The 19,705-nt window shown below is 42.5% G+C and overlaps 1 protein-coding gene across 1 annotated transcript in view; it reads left to right on the top strand.

Moving 5' to 3' along the window:
* LOC120043953 (BEN domain-containing protein 4-like) overlaps window positions 1-19,705 on the top strand; it is a 48,487-nt gene that overhangs the window by 11,111 nt on the left and 17,671 nt on the right. The window contains exons 2-3 of the mRNA XM_038988549.1: window positions 12,111-12,707; window positions 13,086-13,177. Of these exons, the coding sequence (XP_038844477.1) occupies window positions 12,111-12,707; window positions 13,086-13,177 (689 nt within the window). The remainder of the gene's footprint in view (window positions 1-12,110; window positions 12,708-13,085; window positions 13,178-19,705) is intronic.

The raw sequence follows: 19,705 nt of genomic DNA, 5'->3' as shown, positions 1-19,705 counted from the left end.
AGAGGCATTTGTAGCCGAGTGATCATTAAGTCCAATGATTAGCTATGCGAGCTGGAGACACGGCTATTCAGACAGCTAGCGGGCCGGCTAGCAGATGGGCCTCCGGTGGACATTGCAACGAAAGAGCCAGTTGAAACCCCCTCGGACGGTTACGTCAGCAGACCAATCGTGATGGATCGGCGGGGCTCCATGTCGGCAGTAAAAGGGTCCAGGCCAATTAGCAAAATAGGTATTGTAGCCCAAGAATTGGCTGATGGACCTCTTCGGCTAGCCGGGAGATGGGCCTAGCTCAAGGCTAGCTCCAGGCTAACTGGTGCTTGCTTCGGGACAGAGACGTTAGCCAGGAGTAGCCACTCGGAAAGAAGCTAGCCTGCTGTGATGAGCCGGTGTAAAGGTTCAGCGCTTGCGGTAGGAATCCAGGAGATGTGGTTGAGAAAAAGCAGTCCGATATGCTCTGGGTTGATATCGCGCTGTGCAGACTGGCAGGAATTGACCGGGCTGAGGCTGGCTGATGTCCGAGTTAATGTAACAGTTTAACTTTAGTCCGTCCCCTCGCGCGAACCAGGGACCCTCTGCACACATCAACAACAGTCACCCACGAAGCATCGTTACCCATCGCTCCACAAAGGCCGCGGCCCTTGCAGAGCAAGGGGAACCACTACTTCAAGGTCTCAGAGCAAGTGACGTCACCAATTGAAAGGCTATTAGTGCGCACCACCGCTAACTAGCTAGCCATTTCACATCCGTTACACTAACGGTGATGACCGCTAGCAGTGGCTAACTGACTACTAGCTAGTAGCTAGTTAGCTGGCTAGCTCCTGATGGGGGTGCCGATTCTAAAGTGTAAAAATTTGCAGATCCGTACAACATTGGGTGAGGGTGAACGTTGCAGGAGAGTATGTTCAGTCCGTAGATGGAAAAATATGTACGAAATTTATATGAAGAAAACAATATATACATGGTACGGGACAGGACAAGACAAACAGACGTCCGACTGCTACGCCATCTTGGAACAAATATATATATGGGTTAGCTGAAAACGTCCTGAAAACGATGTGCCTGCTTCAATGGGGCAGAAGTCCGTGAGTTGTTGTGATTCTGGATGGCCAGATAGCTACCAACAATGACAAGAAACTGCCATGTAAGGAATCGTAAGTGACTCGTTTCAGCTAGTTTCATCTTGTTCTTGATACAATGTCTTGTTTGAGGTGTTTTGGCTGATTTCATGTCAATTCTATTCTGGCCAAAAATTTGCTAGCTAGCTAACCAACAACTGTAACAATGTATTTTAGAGATAAAATGTATTTTTAGAAAACAATAAAAAACATGAAAAAATAGACAGTATCAAAAACAGCAGTAAGCATAAAATCATTCACATTAAACATCTTGCATTTCTATAAAACACACTTACTTGCTGTTGCAATAAGAAATAGATTTCATACAGAGTTATAGAAATTTGTGTCTGACAGTCTGCCGGTAGTGAGGAATTCTTCTTCCGTTCCACTGGTTGATAAGGACTTCTCTAATGAACACTTCACCGGTGATCTCGTATGTTTTCAGGTATAGTCAAGGGATCAAGGAACATTGCTTCAGCTTCAGACGAGATTGGCCCCTGATTGCTAATCAATCAGTTCTTTATTCTCCAGGCTCCGCTTTGTCATCAAAATGGACAACCTTGCAATGATTGACATGTATCCATTGTGATTTTCCCTGGACTTTTACTGCTGACCTCGTTATGAGCAAAACTTGATAAGGACCTTCCAATTTTTGCACTAATGTCTTGATTTACATACCTTTTTTACCATCACCCACTGTCCTGGTACTACGTCATGTCCCCCCTCGGGACTTATTCCCCATGACTCTTTTACTTGTCTATCTGCTTCCCCTACTGCATTAGAGAGTTGTATGCAATAGTTAGGCATTGTGTTACTCATAAAGTAAATATCTGCTTTTCTCAAATCTAACGTGCCTGGTAGTGACATTGTCCATTGTAGTGTTAGGTTCTTATTTTTCAGAGTAAATAACTCACGGACACTAGAGAAGCTTTAACCAAGTTTAATCTTTCCCGAAGGTTCTGTACAGCTGAAATCAGACATCACAGTTTATATGCATCCTACTTAAGGCACTCCTCCTTACAGTTTATGGCTCCACAGGAAAGAAGGTAACCAGATACCAACCCTGATTACTCCCCTAAGGGGAACTGACCTCACCCCTCACCTCCTAATCCACAGATATCCATCTGTCTTCCCTATATCAACACATCGCTCTCCTCTCCTCCATCAAACACATTCCAAAGCCTTATGGCTTTTTACACTCTTTCTTTTCAAGGCTTTGTCTCTATCATTTATTTAATATCTCAATGTTCAAAGTTTAGCCGATTCCAACCGTAGTAACTGCCCATGCCCAGCCTGCCTTCCTCACACCTCCCTCCACAATGCTTGAACCGTCTGTGTATAAGATAAACTCAGGGTTTTTCAACAGATGACTCTTAATAAACCCATCAGAGAGCTGATCCAAAACCAACACACAACAGTCGTGTTCAAGTAATGTGGTATCAATCAATCAAGTTTATTTTATATAGCCCTTCGTACATCAGCTAATATCTCGAAGTGCTGTACATAAACCCAGCCTAAAACCCCAAACAGCAAGCAATGCAGGTGTAGAAGCACGGTGGCTGGGAAAAACTCCCTAGAAAGGCCAAAACCTAGGAAGAAACCTAGAGAGGAACCAGGCTATGAGGGGTGGCCAGTCCTCTTCTGGCTGTGCCGGGTGGAGATTATAACAGAACATGGCCAAGATGTTCAAAATGTTCATAAATGACCAGCATGGTCAAATAATAATCAGGAATAAATGTCAGTTGGCTTTTCATAGCCGATCATTAAGAGTTGAAAACAGCAGGTCTGGGACAGGTAGCACGTCCGGTGGACAGGTCAGAGTTCCATAGCCGCAGGCAGAACAGTTGAAACTGGAACAGCAGCAAGGCCAGGTGGACTGGGGACAGCAAGGAGTCATCATGCCCGGTCGTCCTGACGCATGGTCCTAGGGCTCAGGTCCTCCGAGAGAGAGAAAGAAAGAGAGAAGGAGAGAATTAGAGAGAGCATACTTAAATTCACACAGGACACTGGATAAGACAGGAGAAGTACTCCAGATATAACAAACTGACCCTAGCCCCCCGACACATAAACTACTGCAGCATAAATACTGGAGGCTGAGACAGGAGGGGTCAGGAGACACTGTGGCCCCATCCGATGATACCCCCGGACAGAGCCAAACAGGAAGGATATAACCCCACCCACTTTGCCAAAGCACAGCCCCCGCACCACTAGAGGGATATCTTCAACCACCAACTTACAATCCTGAGACAAGGCCGAGTATAGCCCACAAAGAACTCCACCACAGCACAAACCAAGGGGGGGGCGCCAACCCAGACAGGAAGATCACGTCAGTAACTCAACCCACTCAAGTGACGCACCCCTCCTAGGGACGGCATGAAAGAGCACCAGTAAGTCAGTGACTCAGCCCCTGTAATAGGGTTAGAGGCAGAGAATCCCAGTGGAGAGAGGGGAACCGGCCAGGCAGAGACAGCAAGGGCGGTTCGTTGCTCCAGAGCCTTTCCGTTCACCTTCACACTCCTGGGCCTCCTGGACTACACTCAATCATACGACCAAATGAAGAGATAAGTCTTCAGTAAAGACTTAAAGGTTGAGACCGAGTCTGCGTCTGTCACATGGGTAGGCAGACCCTTCCATAAAAATGGAGATCTATAGGAGAAAGCCCTGCCTCCAGCTGTTTGCTTAGAAATTCTAGGGACAATTAGGAGGCCTGCGTCTTGTGACCGTAGCGTACGTGTAGGTATGTACGGCAGGACCAACTCGGAAAGATAGGTAGGAGCAAGCCCATGTAACGCTTTATAGGTTAACAGTAAAACCTTGAAATCAGCCCTTGCCTTAACAGGAAGCCAGTGTAGGGAAGCTAGCACTGGAGTAATATGATCAAATTTCTTGGTTCTAGTAAGGATTCTAGCAGCCGTATTTAGCACTAACTGAAGTTTATTTAGTGCTTTATCCGGGTAGTTGGAAAGTAGAGCATTGCAGTAGTCTAACCTAGAAGTAACAAATGCATGGATTAATTTTTCTGCCACATTTTTCGACAGAAACTGTCTGATTTTTGCAATGTTACGTAGATGGAAAAAAGCTGTCCTTGAAACAGTCTTGATATGTTCGTCAAAAGAGAGATCAGGGTCCAGAGTAACGCCGAGGTCCTTCACAGTTTTATTTGAGACGACTTTACAACCATCAAGATTAATTGTCAGATTTAACAGAAGATCTCTTTGTTTCTTGGGACCTAGAACAAGCATCTCTGTTTTGTCCGAGTTTAAAAGTAGAACGTTTTCAGCCATCCACTTCCTTATGTCTGAAACACAGGCTTCTAGCGAGGGCAATTTTGGGGCTTCACCATGTTTCATTGAAATGTACAGCTGTGTGTCATCCGCATAGCAGTGAAAGTTAACATTATGTTTTCGAATGACATCCCCAAGAGGTAAAATATATAGTGAAAACAATAGTGGTCCTAAAACGGAACCTTGAGGAACACCGAAATGTACAGTTGATTTGTCAGAGGACAAACCATTCACAGAGACAAACTGATATCTTTCCGACAGATAAGATCTAAACCAGGCCAGAACTTGTCCGTGTAGACCAATTTGGGTTTCCAGTCTCTCCAAAAGAATGTGGTGATCGATGGTATCAAAGGCAGCACTAAGGTCTAGTAGCACGAGGACAGATGCAGAGCCTCGGTCTGACGCCATTAAAAGGTCATTTACCACCTTCACAAGTGCAGTCTCAGTGCTATGATGGGGTCTAAAACCAGACTGAAGCACTTCGTATACATTGTTTGTCTTCAGGAAGGCAGTGAGTTGCTGTGCAACAGCTTTTTCTAAAATTTTTGAGAGGAATGGAAGATTCGATATAGGCCGATAGTTTTTTATATTTTCTGGGTCAAGGTTTGGCTTTTTCAAGAGAGGCTTTATTACTGCCACTTTTAGTGAGTTTGGTACACATCCGGTGGATAGAGAGCCGTTTATTATGTTCAACATAGGAGGGCCAAGCACATGAAGCAGCTCTTTCAGTAGTTTAGTTGGAATAGGATCCAGTATGCAGCTTGAAGGTTTAGAGGCCATGATTATTTTCATCATTGTGTCAAGAGATATAGTACTAAAACACTTAAGTGTCTCTCCTGATCCCAGGCCCTGGCAGAGCTGTGCAGATCCAGAACAGCTAAGCCCTGGAGGAATACGCAGATTTAAAGAGGAGTCCGTAATTTGCTTTCTAATGATCATGATCTTTTCCTCAAAGAAGTTCATGAATTTATTACTGCTGAAGTGAAAGCCATCCTCTCTTGGGGAATGCTGCTTTTTAGTTAGCTTTGCAACAGTATCAAAAATAAATTTTGGATTGTTCTTATTTTCCTCAATTAGGTTGGAAAAGTAGGATGATCGAGCAGCAGTGAGGGCTCTTCGATACTGCACGGTACTGTCTTTCCAAGCTAGTCGGAAGACTTCCAGTTTGGTGTGGCGCCATTTCCGTTCCAATTTTCTGGAAGCTTGCTTCAGAGCTCGGGTATTTTCTGTATACCAGGGAGCTAGTTTCTTATGACAAATGTTTTTCGTTTTTAGGGGTGCAACTGCATCTAGGGTATTGCGCAAGGTTAAATTGAGTTCCTCAGTTAGGTGGTTAACTGATTTTTGTCCTCTGACATCCTTGGGTAGGCAGAAGGAGTCTGGAAGGGCATCAAGGAATTTTTGTGTTGTCTGAGAATTTATAGCACGACTTTTGATGCTCCTTGGTTGGGGTCTGAGCAGATTATTTGTTGCGATTGCAAACGTAATAAAATGGTGGTCCCATAGTCCAGGATTATGAGGAAAAACATTAAGATCTACAACATTTATTCCATGGGACAAAACTAGGTCCAGAGTATGACTGTGGCAGTGAGTAGGTCCAGAGACATGTTGGACAAAACCCACTGAGTCGATGATGGCTCCGAAAGCCTTTTGGAGTGGGTCTGTGGATTTTTCCATATGAATATTAAAATCACCAAAAATTAGAATATTATCTGCTATGACTACAAGGTCCGATAGAAATTCAGGGAACTCAGTTAAGAACGCTGTATATGGCCCAGGAGGCCTGTAAACAGTAGCTATAAAAAGTGATTGAGTAGGCTGCATAGATTTCATGACAAGAAGCTCAAAAGACGAAAACGTCATTTTTTTTTTTGTAAATTGAAATTTGCTATCGTAAATGTTAGCAACACCTCCGCCTTTGCGGGATGCACGGGGGATATGGTCACTAGTGTAACCAGGAGGTGAGGCCTCATTTAACACAGTCAATTCATCAGGCTTAAGCCATGTTTCAGTCAGGCCAATCACATCAAGATTATGATCAGTGATTAGTTCATTGACTATAACTGCCTTTGAAGTGAGGGATCTAACATTAAGTAACCCTATTTTGAGATGTGAGGTATCACGATCTCTTTCAATAATGGCAGGAATGGAGGAGGTCTTTATCCTAATGAGATTGCTAAGGCGAACACCGCCATGTTTATTCTTGCCCAACCTAGGTCGAGGCACAGACACAGTCTCAATGGGGATAGCTGAGCTGACTACACTGACTATGCTAGTGGCAGACTCCACTAAGCTGGCAGGTTGGCTAACAGCCTGCTGCCTGGCCTGCACCCTATTTCATTGTGGAGCTAGAGGAGTTAGAGCCCTGTCTATGTTGGTAGATAAGATGAGAGCACCCCTCCAGCTAGGATGGAGTCCGTCACTCCTCAGCAGGTCAGGCTTGGTCCTGTTTGTGGGTGAGTCCCAGAAAGAGGGCCAATTATCTACAAATTCTATCTTTTGGGAGGGGCAGAAAACAGTTTTCAACCAGCGATTGAGTTGTGAGACTCTGCTGTAGAGCGCATCACTCCCCCTAACTGGGAGGGGGCCAGAGACAATTACTCGATGCCGACACATCTTTCTAGCTGATTTACACGCTGAAGCTATGTTGCGCTTAGTGACCTCTGACTGTTTCATCCTAACATCGTTGGTGCCGACGTGGATAACAATATCTCTATACTCTCTACACTCGCCAGTTTTAGCTTTAGCCAGCACCATCTTCAGATTAGCCTTAACGTCGGTAGCCCTGCCCCCTGGTAAACAGTGTATGATCGCTGGGTGATTTGTTTTAAGTCTAATACTGCGGGTAATGGAGTCGCCAATGACTAGGGTTTTCAATTTGTCAGAGCTAATGGTAGGAGCCTTCGGCGTCTCAGACCCCGTAACGGGAGGAGTAGAGACAAGAGAAGACTCGGCCTCAGACTCCGACTCGCTACTTAATGGGGAAAACCGGTTGAAAGTTTCTGTCGGCTGAATGAGCGACACCAGTTGAGCATTCCTACAGCATTTCCCTCCAGAAGCCATGAGAAAGTTGTCCGGCTGTGGGGACTGTGCGGGGGGATTTATACTAACGTTACTATCTGTATTTACTGGTGGCACAGACGCTATTTCATCCTTCCCTACACTGAAATTACCCTTGCCTAACGATTGCGTCTGAAGCTGGGCTTGCAGCACAGCTATCCTCGCCGTAAGGCGATCGTTCTCCTGTATAATATGAGTACAGCGACTGCAATTAGAAGACATCATGTTAATGTTACTACTTAGCTTCGGCTGTTGAAGGTGCTGACGAACCATGTCCAGATAAAGCGTCCGGAGTGAAAAAGTTGAATGAGGGAAAAAAGTTGTGAGGGAAAAACTAAAAATATAAACGGTAATTAAAAACTAAAAAGAAAAAAACGTAGAGTTGTCAGCTAGCAAAGTAAGGTTGGCAACAAAACGCACAGCAAAACGCACAGCAACACGTCTGCAAGTTCAAGAGGAAGTGACGTGGTCCACTCACAAAAAACGTACCACTTGATGCAGTCAGTATATCTGGAGGAAGCATCAGAGTAGCTGGATTACATGGTGAGCCACGTGGTATGATGATGTTAGTAGCCTCCAACACCATTGACCATTTGTTCCAACGAGCAGCTGTGACCTGGGCAGCTCTATTCATTGTCAAAAGACTATGAACAGCATGTGGACACTTGATGGTAAGATGTTGGTCGAGAACAAGCGATGCCACCATCGACACAGCGACATAAATACCCTGCATAGCTCTGAGACAGGGACCCAATCCCAACGCCACATCATCCAATTTCTTCTAATAGTAGCCTACAGGTTTCTGATAATCACCATGGTCTTGTGTCAGCACTGAGGTCATTGAGCCATCTTTTTCAGCCACAAAGAGGGTGAACAGTTGGCCTGAGTCCAGAATTCCTAAAGCCAGTACTGATGACAAAGCTAGTTTGAGCTGGCCAAAAACCTATTTCTGTTCTTCCGTGAAGGCTTTTGAATCAGAGTCTCCCTTGAGGAGGTCATTCAAAGTATAGGCATACTTTGAAATGGTTATTCATATCACTAGACAGTGAATTTAAAATCTCTTTCATGCTCACAACCGGAGGAGCTGTTCCACCCTTTTCCAGAGTGGTTTTCTCACTTAACAATGGCATTACATTAACTAAAAAGTTGTATATTATATATCTCTATGTTTATATATTTATTTAACCCCAAAATATATCCCCTTTGAAGACTCAAACCTCTTCTAGAACACAAATTGTTTCTGTAGAGCCTGGCTACCAATAAAAATGTATGTTCACTTCAAAAAGCTTGTTGAAGGCATACATTAACCCCACGTGTAAAGATTGCTACTCAATTAGCAACTCCCTTCTATGCAACAAGAAGGTTTCATCAAAAGAAAGGACTCTAACCTTTTAATAGAGGACTTAAATCCCTATAATAGAGAACAAAGGCGTTGAACCTTATACATCACAGATACATATCACTCATTGCATGCACACATTTTACCCTGATTTGGTTCTTTTAAAATGATATTGGTCTACACTCACCCAGCACTTCTGCCATCAATTAGGAGATGAAGAGTTGACTCCCGAAGTGGATTGCGCTCAGCCTTCTCTCTTTCTTCTGGATCAACAGATTTGGTCATTTTTTTCTTGTTGTTGTTCAGACCAATTCATCCGGGTCACGGCACCAAATGTTAGCAGTTGATGTTATTCTTCAATAACACAGACCCCAAAGCAAATCAGGGGGAGGAAAATAGGTTTATTCAAAGAGAACACATCATGCGGTGAGGTAGATGTTCATGCTCCCCTGTCCTCAGTGATTCTCTCCACAGAACAAAGGGACAGGATGTAGTTTTATAACTCAGCCCTAGCCTGTGGTTGACCAATTAGAATTCATTGCAATAAAACTGGGCAAATGGCCAAATAACAAGTATCCTATTTCAGATGCAATGTATAAACAATTTGGTCCAATGAGAACTTGCCATGTAGCTATGAGTCCCGGACTGAATTTCCCCCCATGTCTCTGACCCATTGATATTACAGAAAAAACACTATTTCCATTGATTGTTTATTCTAGTCCTCTCGTCCTCTGCGTTGTGTATTATCAGCTTACATAAAATCAAATGCATTTGTCAAAAGTTCTCAACAGCAACCCAACCCTAAAAAGGTCCAATGCAGCCGTTTTTATCTCAATATCAAATAATTTCTGGGTAACAATTAAGTGATTGCTTTCAATTAAAATGGTCAAAAATGAACAAAAAATAGCTTCTTAGCAAGAGCAATTTCTCAAGCAATAATTTTGCTAGGACGGTCTGGGAGTGGGGAGGGGGAAATTGACAACTAGCTGTTGTTGGCAGAGAAGTTTGGAACGCTCTTTCTTATTGGTCTATTAAAGGCCCAATGCAACCGTTTTATCTCTATCAAATCACTTCTGGGTAACAAATATATACCTTACAGTGAATGGGGTCATACTTACAAACATAAGCATGCATTTAAAGTGAAATGGGTTCTCACGCACAAAATACGTATCAGCCAATGAAAAGCGTCGATTTACTTGCATGTGACCGAACGCTAAATTGTAGCTCGTCCCATGGGATAACATGGCACAAGTTAGCCCTATTCTAACTTCAACAGTAAGCACTGATTATATCCTGGCACAAGTGCATCAGCCATTTAAAGTCGTTGAGGTAGTTGGGAGTGTTCCAAAACTTGTTCATCAATGGAAGTGTCCTTAACATACAAAGTCCAACAGCATGTTCTGATGATCATTTGACTGACTGGGCAAAATTATCTCTGTTTAAAGTCATTAGTACACGTAATGGTCACATATTGTGGAAGGGTTTGAATCTCACATAAGTCCCCCCCCCCCCCTTTGAAATGTTGATTTACAGTTGAAGTCGGAAGTTTACATACACCTTAGCCAAATACATTTAAACTCAGTTTTTCACAATTCCTGACATTTAATCCTAGTAAGAATTCCCTGTCTTAGGTCAGTTAGGATCACCACTTTATTTTAAGAATGTGAAATGTCAGAATAATAGTAGAGAGAATGCTTACTTACAGGCCCTAACCAACAGTGCAATTTTTAAGTAAAAAATAGGTATTAGGTGAACAATTGAAAAGTAAATAAATAAAAACAACAGTAAAAAGACAGTGAAAAATAACAGTAGCGAGGCTATATACAGTAGCGAGGCTATAACAGTAGCGAGGCTATATACAGGCACCGGTTAGTCGGGCTAATTGAGTACATGTAGGTATGGTTAAAGTGACTATGCGTATATGATAAACAGAGAGTAGCAGCAGTGTAAAAGAGGGGTTGGGGGGGCGGGACAATGCAAATAGTCCGGGTAGCCGGGTAGACTTGAACCCACGGTTAAAGTGCAGTAGCTGTGAATCATCTGCTTTAGCAGTGCGTGCCACTGAGAAGCAAGTTTGATAATGATAGCCTACATGACTGCTATTTGCCAAATCTATAAGGTCATCCTTTTATTTATTTTTTTACAATATACAATAAACGTATTTTTCCCCATAAAAGCACATGGATGCGTGTGAAACTAATAAACAAAAAAATTGGGATTTACCTATTTTAAGAAATGCCATTGGTTGGCAGATATAAAGTCTAAGATCTTTTATAGGCTGATGAAGAAGTTGTGCCTGGATATAATCAGTACCATCTGTTGAGGTTAGCATAGTGCTAACGTGTGCCATGTTATCTGATGAGACAGCTACAATTTAGCGTTCTCTCACATGAAAGTTTAATCTACGCTTTTCATTGGCATTTTGTGCATGAGAACCCTTTGCACTTTAAATGCTTGCATATGTTCGCAAGTATGGCCCCAGTATTTTCAAATCAAAAAGAAACAAAAAATAGCTTCTTAGCAAGACCAATTTTGTCAAGCTGCAATTTCGCTAGGACTGTCAGGGAGTGGTCTGAGTGGGGAGGAGAACATGTCAAACTAACTGTTATTGGCATAAAGGTTTGGAACTCTTTCTTATTGGTCTATCAACTAATTCCAACCGCATAGTGTGGAAATATATATAAAACACAGAAAAAATTCTGTTTTTGACTGCACTAGGCCTTTAAGCCGCAAATAGGAACCAGAGGCAGCCATGGCAAGAAATAGAGAAGTACAGGCCTAGACATTGAGTCTGACTCAGCCATCTTCCTTTACAAGAGTGCAATTGAATAGAGGGACCCTGTACTATTGTAAAAGATGGTCGAACATTTTAAAGAGGAAAAGCCAGATAGAGAGTGGGAGAAAGTGGGTGATGAGGAAGCCAGAGCAGCGATGCAGAAACCAGTGTAGCACAGCTCAAATGGTTGACAGAACCATTTAGTAATGATGCCCGCCCCGGGCTGGAAACAGACTGGCTTCAACAGGATGTTGCACTGTGACACCGTTATACAGAATCTGAGAGTCAAGTAGAGGTGACTGAGAAAGGGATAAAACTCAAGCAATCCTACAGTAGTATGACGAACAACCAATCTAGTCGATGCTGATCTTAGTTTTTTGATCCATCAATTCAATGCCAAGTAAATCAGGACAAGTAATTCAGGACAGCGGAAATGTAGAAATGTGCTCAAAAAGTTGACGCCAAAATATACTGATTGACTTGAATGTCAATTGAATGCCTTGGCTATCATTGTGTCTTGACTCCTCTGCTTCCAGAAAACCGTCTCATCTTGAATGCTTTCGCACAGGATTGTAGCCGTGTGCTCACTCTCCTCAACGTTGGCCGGTTCGTGGAGCCCCAAGATCCTCTGCCCTCCTCCGTTACCTCCCACATCAAGCAGGAGGAAAGCTGCCTCTCTGGGCCTGGGGGGGAGTCAAAGCCAGACGCGGGTCAAGTGGGTCACTGCCCCACCCTGGGCAAGCCACAGCCCAAGGAGAGCTCCACCGTCGATCCTGATGAGGAAGCCCAGCGAGGTCACTGGAGCCAAAAACAAACATACGCATTCCTGCACATCTTCACAAAGTCCCTCCAGAGCTACCTGTTCACCGGGCCCCAGCAGCCCCACCCGGACCTGGGCCTCGAGGGAGAGCGAGGCCCATCGGCCAAGTCTAGGGTGTCACCCAGCAATAACCTTGGGGGCTGGAGCTCCCCAGCCCCTTCGGAGTCCTATGGCCACCCCTCGTCCACCCTGACGGAGGAGAAAGAGGAGGAAGAGGAGAGCTGCTGCCCTCGCTGTGTGGAGCTGGAGCAGGAGATGCTGTGTCTGCAGAAGGAGAATGAAGAGCTGCGCAACAAGCTGGACAACATACCAGGTACAGTACAGGGCTTTCGGGATAATAGAGCACAGTAATGGCAATTTCTACAGTTATGCAGATTCATGTGAGATGGTGACTTGGTATGTGGATACAAAATAAGCCCACGTCAGTCTTAACTTAAGTGAGACAATGTGCTCAATTTGCTGCCCAAGACAAAACACTCAATGGATTTGGGCTTTTACCCTGTGACTCAGCATACATGTGGCTAATAATTACACAATAATGACACAGCACCAACACAATGTGGTGTAGTACATTACTTTTCATGTCAAGATGAAGTAAATCGCATTGTTGCTGTGACTTTTGTCAGACGCACAATTTACAATGAAATATATTTGAGGGTTTTTATAAATGAAGCCCCTGATCTCCTTCCAGCTCCCTGCCAGAATGTGCTGGACTTCTTCAAGACTGTTCTCCAGCACCATAACCCGTTTATACAGCCCATGTCACAGGAGCAACAAACAGAGGTAAGCAAGCAGTTTGTCTCAAAACACACATGTTTTTATAAAAAGAAATACTCTTGGTCTGTTCCAGTTCTGTCAGATACTGTACTCTACTGTTTGATACTGTATGTTTTCGTGGTCATAATGTGTATATTATAGATGTTACTTAACAAATGCAAAATAAGACACCAGGGTGAACTTCTATATCTAAATAGCGCTCTCTCTCTCTCTCTCTACAGGAAGAAGAACAGACAACACATGAGGTTTGTGTTTTCGAGATGTGTTTTATGTGACTTAATGACCCTTTAATTTTTGACAGTTCTGAGCTATAGTTTGAATCAGAGTTCAGTTATTTGTGACATTGTATTTTTTTCATTTGGCCTGGTTGGTTTCACATTGCCAAATGTCAAACTAACTAAAATGCCTCAACAAAACCATGTGTCCTTTGTTTATTGGTGAAAAATGCTCACGTTAAATCTATCTATGATTCTCAAGAAGCATATCTTGTCTCAAACTTCGTATTACTTTTTTTTGGTCGTCCAACATGCGTGAGGAAACAGCGTAATAGCCGCTCTGAGACAGGAATAAGCTATAGTCAGTAGCCTGTATCCCCAGTATAGCTCCCTAATCTGCATCATATGCACTGCTACTCAATGTTTCAGAGAAAGTTATGGTACTGCGTGCATTTCATTAAATACTTGCAGTCAAACCAGCAATACTGCCCATCTCTGGTTCTTTTCTTGTGTTTGGTCCGGACTGTGTTCAAACCTGCATCGAACCGCACCACGGTATGAATGGAATCAGACCAAAATCCCCCTTTTTTAGCAAACCAAGCTTCATTGTTTAGTGCGCTCCCGGGTGCCGATAGTGTTCACACCAGTCTAAACTAAGGGGGAGTTTGGAAAATCCGCACAAAACCACTTTGGTGTGAAAGCCCCTTAGTTTTTGTCTTTAAGGAATTGGCCTTAATCAAATATCACCTAAACACCTGTGTTGCTTTCTCAACATGATTATTTTTTTATGGAGCTGATAGTTTTGCTTCTTGTTGTAAACATAAGAGTACATTCATTAATAATTAGCAGTTATGCAACAACAGAAGACTGTTGTTTTTGACATTCTCGAAACCCGGTGACTGGTTTTGATTGGGCTGCTCCCATACTGCCACAGGCTTTAGGATTAGGGAGAAACAAAACCCTGCAGAGGAAAATGACTAGGACAGAGTAATCTAGGTTCAGGACTGTTGTTGCCACCATGGAGCGTCAGTCAGAATGCAAATGAGGAGATTGCACAGGAATCCAGGTTTAGGGGTAACACACCCACAGTGGGGAGGGTTTGGAATGGTGGTTTTGTAGGGCTAGTAAGGCTAGTGGCAAGGTTAGAAAGGATGTCTTAGGAGTTGTGGCTTGTAAGGCCTTGGATATAGGATGTGGATAACAAGGATGTGGAAGTCTGGTAGGGAGATACATAAAAGGACACATTAGGAACATAACATTAAAATGTACAGACATTACAAAGTAGTGCCAGGTGACTATAGTGAATAGGCTTAACATACAGTGGTTGCTTCACTAAAAGTTTTGTGATTATGCTGCAGGCCTTAGAGGTAATTTATGGTTTAGTACGGTACCCGGCGTCACCACTTCATTACTCCAGACCAGCGCAAGGGGGAGTTAGAGCAGTGATTATGCTTTTGGGTCCTACTGTGTCTCTAACTGACAATGAATGGGCGACATAAACCTAAATAGAAACTGATAATTGTGCATGACTTCAGTATTACTTACTAAAACTGTTGTTACACTAAGGTTTTTATTATTTTATTTTGTTAGGATTATTTACTTTAAGGGGCATTGCACTAATAATGGCGCTGACTAGGTAAACATTCCCGCTGTTCTTAGTGCCAGTCTACACGTTCAAACTGAAAGAATGTAACTAATAATGGCATCTTCATGCTTTCGTTAATCAAATAATGATAAAATACACTTTCAAAATGCCGATGTTTATTTAGTTAATGTATCCATAACGAATTACTATGGGAATAGATATCACTGAATTACAGAAATATTGGAACAAAGTTGTCTAATGAAGGTAAACAAATTGTTGCTTACTGGAAAATACTCTTTCAAACACACACGGTCACGTTGTACAGTTGTGGCCAAAGGTTTTGAGAATGACACAAATATTAATTTTCACAAAGTCTGCTGCCTCAGTTTGAATGATGGAATTTGAATATACTCAAGAATGTTATGAAGAGTGATCAGATGAATTGCAATGAATTGCAATGTCCCTCTTTGCCATGTAAATGAACTGAATCCCCCAAAAACATTTCCACTGCATTTCAGCCCTGCCACAAAAGGACCTGACATCATGTCAGTGATTCTCTCGTTAACACAGGTGTGAGTGTTGACGAGGACAAGGCTGGAGATCACTCTGTCATGCTGATTGAGTTTGAATAACAGACTGGAAGCTTCAAAAGGAGGGTGGTGCTTGAAATCATTGTTCTTCCTCTGTCAAATATGGTTACCTGCAAGGAAACATGTGCCGTCATCATTGCTTTGCACAAAAGGGCTTCAAAGGCAAGGATATTGCTGCCAGTAAGATTGCACATAAATCAACCATTTATCGGATGATCAAGAACTTCAAGGAGAGCGGTTCAATTGTTTTGAAGAAGGCTTCAGGGCGCCCAAGAAAGTCCAGCAAGCGCCAGGACCATCTCCTAAAGTTGATTCAGCTGCGGGATCGGGGCACTACCAGTACAGAGCTTGCTCAGGAATGGCAGCAGGCAGGTGTGAGTGCATCTGCACACACAGTTGAGGCGAAGACTTTTGGAGGATGGCCTGGTGTCAAGAAGGGCAGCAAAGAAGCCACTTCTCTCAAGGAAAAACATCAGGGACAGACTGATATTCTGCAAAGGGTACAGGGATTGGACTGCTGAGGACTGGGGTAAAGTCATTTTCTCTGATGAATCCCCTTTCCAATTGTTTGGGGCATCCGGAAAAAAGTTTGTCCGGAGAAGACAAGGTGAGCGCTACCATCAGTCCTGTGTCATGCCAACAGTAAAGCATCCTGAGACCATTCATGTGTGGGGTTGCTTCTCAGCCAAGGGAGTGGGCTCACTAACAATTTTGCCTAAGAACACAGCCATGAATAAAGAATGGTACCAACACATCCTCCGAGAGCAACTTCCCCCAACCATCCAGGAACAGTTTGGTGATGAACAATGCCTTTTCCAGCATGATGGAGCACCTTGCCATGAGGCAAAAGTGATAACTAAGTGGCTCGGGGAACAAAACATCTATATTTTGGGTCCATGGCCAGGAAACTCCCCAGACCTTAATCCCATTGAGAACTTGTGGTCAATGGTCAAGAAGCAGATGGACAAACAAAAACCCACAAATTCTGACAAACTCCAAGCATTGATTAGGCAAGAATGGGATGCCATCAGTCAGGATGTGGACCAGAAGTTAATTGACAGCATGCCAGGGCAGATTGCAGAGGTCTTGAAAAAGAAAGGTACATACTGCAAATATTGAGTCTTTGCATCAACTTCATGTAATTGTCAATAAAATCCTTTGACACTTATGAAATGCTTGTAATTATACTTCAGTATTCCATAGTAACATCTGACAAATATCTAAAGGCACTGAGGCAGCAGACTTTGTGGAAATTCATTTTTCTGTCATTCTCAAAACTTTTGGCCACGACTGTACAGCTCCATTATGGCTTTTAGCAGGTAGCTGGATAATAGACTTGCCTGGAAGGAGGGTAGGGGGAGAATTCTATCGTCAAATGTATTTCTAAGTTAGGTTGGCTGTATCACAACCGGCCATGATTGGTTGCAATTTCAGTTTCATCCCCCAGAAAAAATAAATAATAATAATATCACAATTAGTATTATTATGTATCACATCCGATCGTGATTAGAAGGTTAGATTACTTGTTGGTTATTACTGCATTGTCGGAATTAGAAGCACAAGCATTTCGCTACACTCGCATTAACATCTGCTAACCATGTGTATGTGACAAATAAAATTTGATTTGATTTGAAGTCCCATAGGGCGGCACACAATTTTCCCAGCGTTTCTCTCCCTCAAAAAACAGAAATAAATGTTGGCCTTTGCAAATATTATTTTGGCCTTTTTCAGATTACAATCACTCACTTTAATTTTCTTTTCAAACTAAATAACCTCCAAAATATCGTTATATATTATCAAGTTGATGGCACGGTCATATAGCCCGGCACCTACATAAAGCTGAGTGACTCACTCATTCATGGCTTTGGATCAAAATAAATAAGTACCAACATTATTTCTGATAGCCCATTATGGGCTATTAGCAGGACAATATACCTTTACCAACACCTTTCTGTATTTTGATACTTTGTGGATGGGGCTCCGGAGTGGATGGGGGCTCCTACAGTGCAAACAGATGCAGGTTCAATACCCGTGCCGGCCACCACTGGGAGACACATGAGGCGGCTTTTGGTTTTTAATTTAGAATCCTCCAATTATTGGCGGAGAGTCACATCATATTTTCCGATATACTGTAGGCCTACTGCAGGCGACATGAATCTCACTAGTGTTCAGTAATGTGCTGTTAAAAGTGGTGTAAGTGTTATTTATTTTAAGAGCATATTGAAGATAGAAGCAATAGGATTTGAAGCAATAGCCTACAACTATTTCAGCACCTGTTTCACACTGCTCTGAGACAAGCATGGGGACTGGTCTTGATAAATCAATTAGATTTCTTTTTCACTGAATCTCCGTTTGGATATTGGTTAGACTACAATTAAACAATTAGGTGTAGAAATGTTATGCTCTTACGGCAACCTTTATTTAACTAGGCAGATCAGTTAAGAATAAATTCTTATTTACAAGGACAGCCTACTCCTTCCTCCCATCAGGGAATTGAACCCTGGTCTCTTTAGCTAAATAGCCAAGTACTGTATCCTACTCCCGACCGTCATGTTGTACAGTGCCATATTTTCCATTCCATTCTAATGGAAACCCAGAGGGTTTTTCGTTTTTCTTGGAATAGAAGCACCATAATTTTAATCAAATTAATTAACTTATTTGATATAGGGGGCAGCATTTTCACTTTTGGATGAATTGCATGCCCATAGTGAACTGCCTAATATTCTGTCCCAGATGCTAATATATGCATATTATTATTACTATTGGATAGAAAACACAAGTTTCTAAAACTGTTTGAATGATGTCTGTGTATAACAGAACTCATATGGCAGGCAAAAACCTGAGAAAAAATCCAAAAAGGAAGTGAGAATTCTGAGACTGGTCAATGTTAAAGTCATCGCCTATTCAATTCCCTGTAATATATGGATCTGTTTGCACTTCCTACGCCTTCCACTAGATGTCAACAGTCTGTAGAACACTGAATGAAGCCTCTAGTGTGATGTGGGGCCGGATGGGAGGTGTTTTAGTCATTGGTCTGGCAGATTGCCAGTTCTTGCTCACGCGCTTTCCTCATGATATCGCCTTGCGTTCCATTACTTATACAGACATGAAGGAATCCTCCGGTTGGAACGTTATTGGATATATATGATAACATCCTGAAGATTGATTCTCTACTAAGTTTGACCAGTTTATTCGACTTGTAATATAACTCTTTGAAGTTTTCGTCCGACGTTTGCCTGCATCTGCGCGAGCGTTTGGACACGTGTACTACACATGCTAGCAAAAGTAGCTAATTGGACATAAGTAATGGACATTATCGAACAAAACAACGATTTATTGTGGAACTAGGATTCCTGGCAGTGCATTCTGATGAAGATAATCAAAGGTAAGGGAATATTTATGATGTAATTTCGTATTTCTGTTGACTCCAACATGGCGGAGAAATGTTGTTAAATCTGAGCGCTGTCTCAGATTATCGCATGGTGTGCTTTTTACATAAAGTTTTTTTTAAAATCTGACACCGCGGTTGCATTAAGAACAAGTGTATCTTTAATTCTGTGTAAAACATGTATCTTTCATCAAAGTTTATGATGAGTATTTCTGTTATTTGACGTGGCTCTCTGCAATTACTCCGGATATTTTAGAGGCATTTCTGAACATGGCGCCAATGTAAACCGAGATTTGTGGATATAAATATGCACATTATTGAATAAAACATAAATGTATTGTGTAACATGATGTCCTATGAGTGTCATCTGATGAAGATCATCAAAGGTTAGTGATTCATTTTATCTTTTTCTGCTTTTTGTGACTACTATCTTTTGCTGGGAAAATGGCTGTGTTTTTCTGTGGCTATGTACTGAGCTAACATAATTGTTTGGTGTGCTTTCCCCGTAAATCCGTTTTGAAATCAGACATGCTGGCTGGATTCACAACATGTGTAGCTTTAATTTAGTGTCTTTCATGTGTGATTTCATGAAAGATTGATTTTTATAGTAATATATTTGAATTTGGCGCGCTACATTTTTTCTGGATTTTGGCCAAGTGGGACGCTACCGTCCCACCTATCCCAGAGAAGTTAAGCAAATACCAGTCAAAAGTTTGGACACACCTACTCATTCCAGAGTTTTTCTTGATTTTTAAT

The sequence above is a fragment of the Salvelinus namaycush genome, chromosome 3, assembly GCF_016432855.1.
Source record: "Salvelinus namaycush isolate Seneca chromosome 3, SaNama_1.0, whole genome shotgun sequence".
Taxonomy (NCBI): domain Eukaryota; kingdom Metazoa; phylum Chordata; class Actinopteri; order Salmoniformes; family Salmonidae; genus Salvelinus; species Salvelinus namaycush.
The sequence above is the reverse complement of the archived record's forward strand: the minus strand, read 5'-3'. Positions and strand labels throughout refer to the sequence as shown.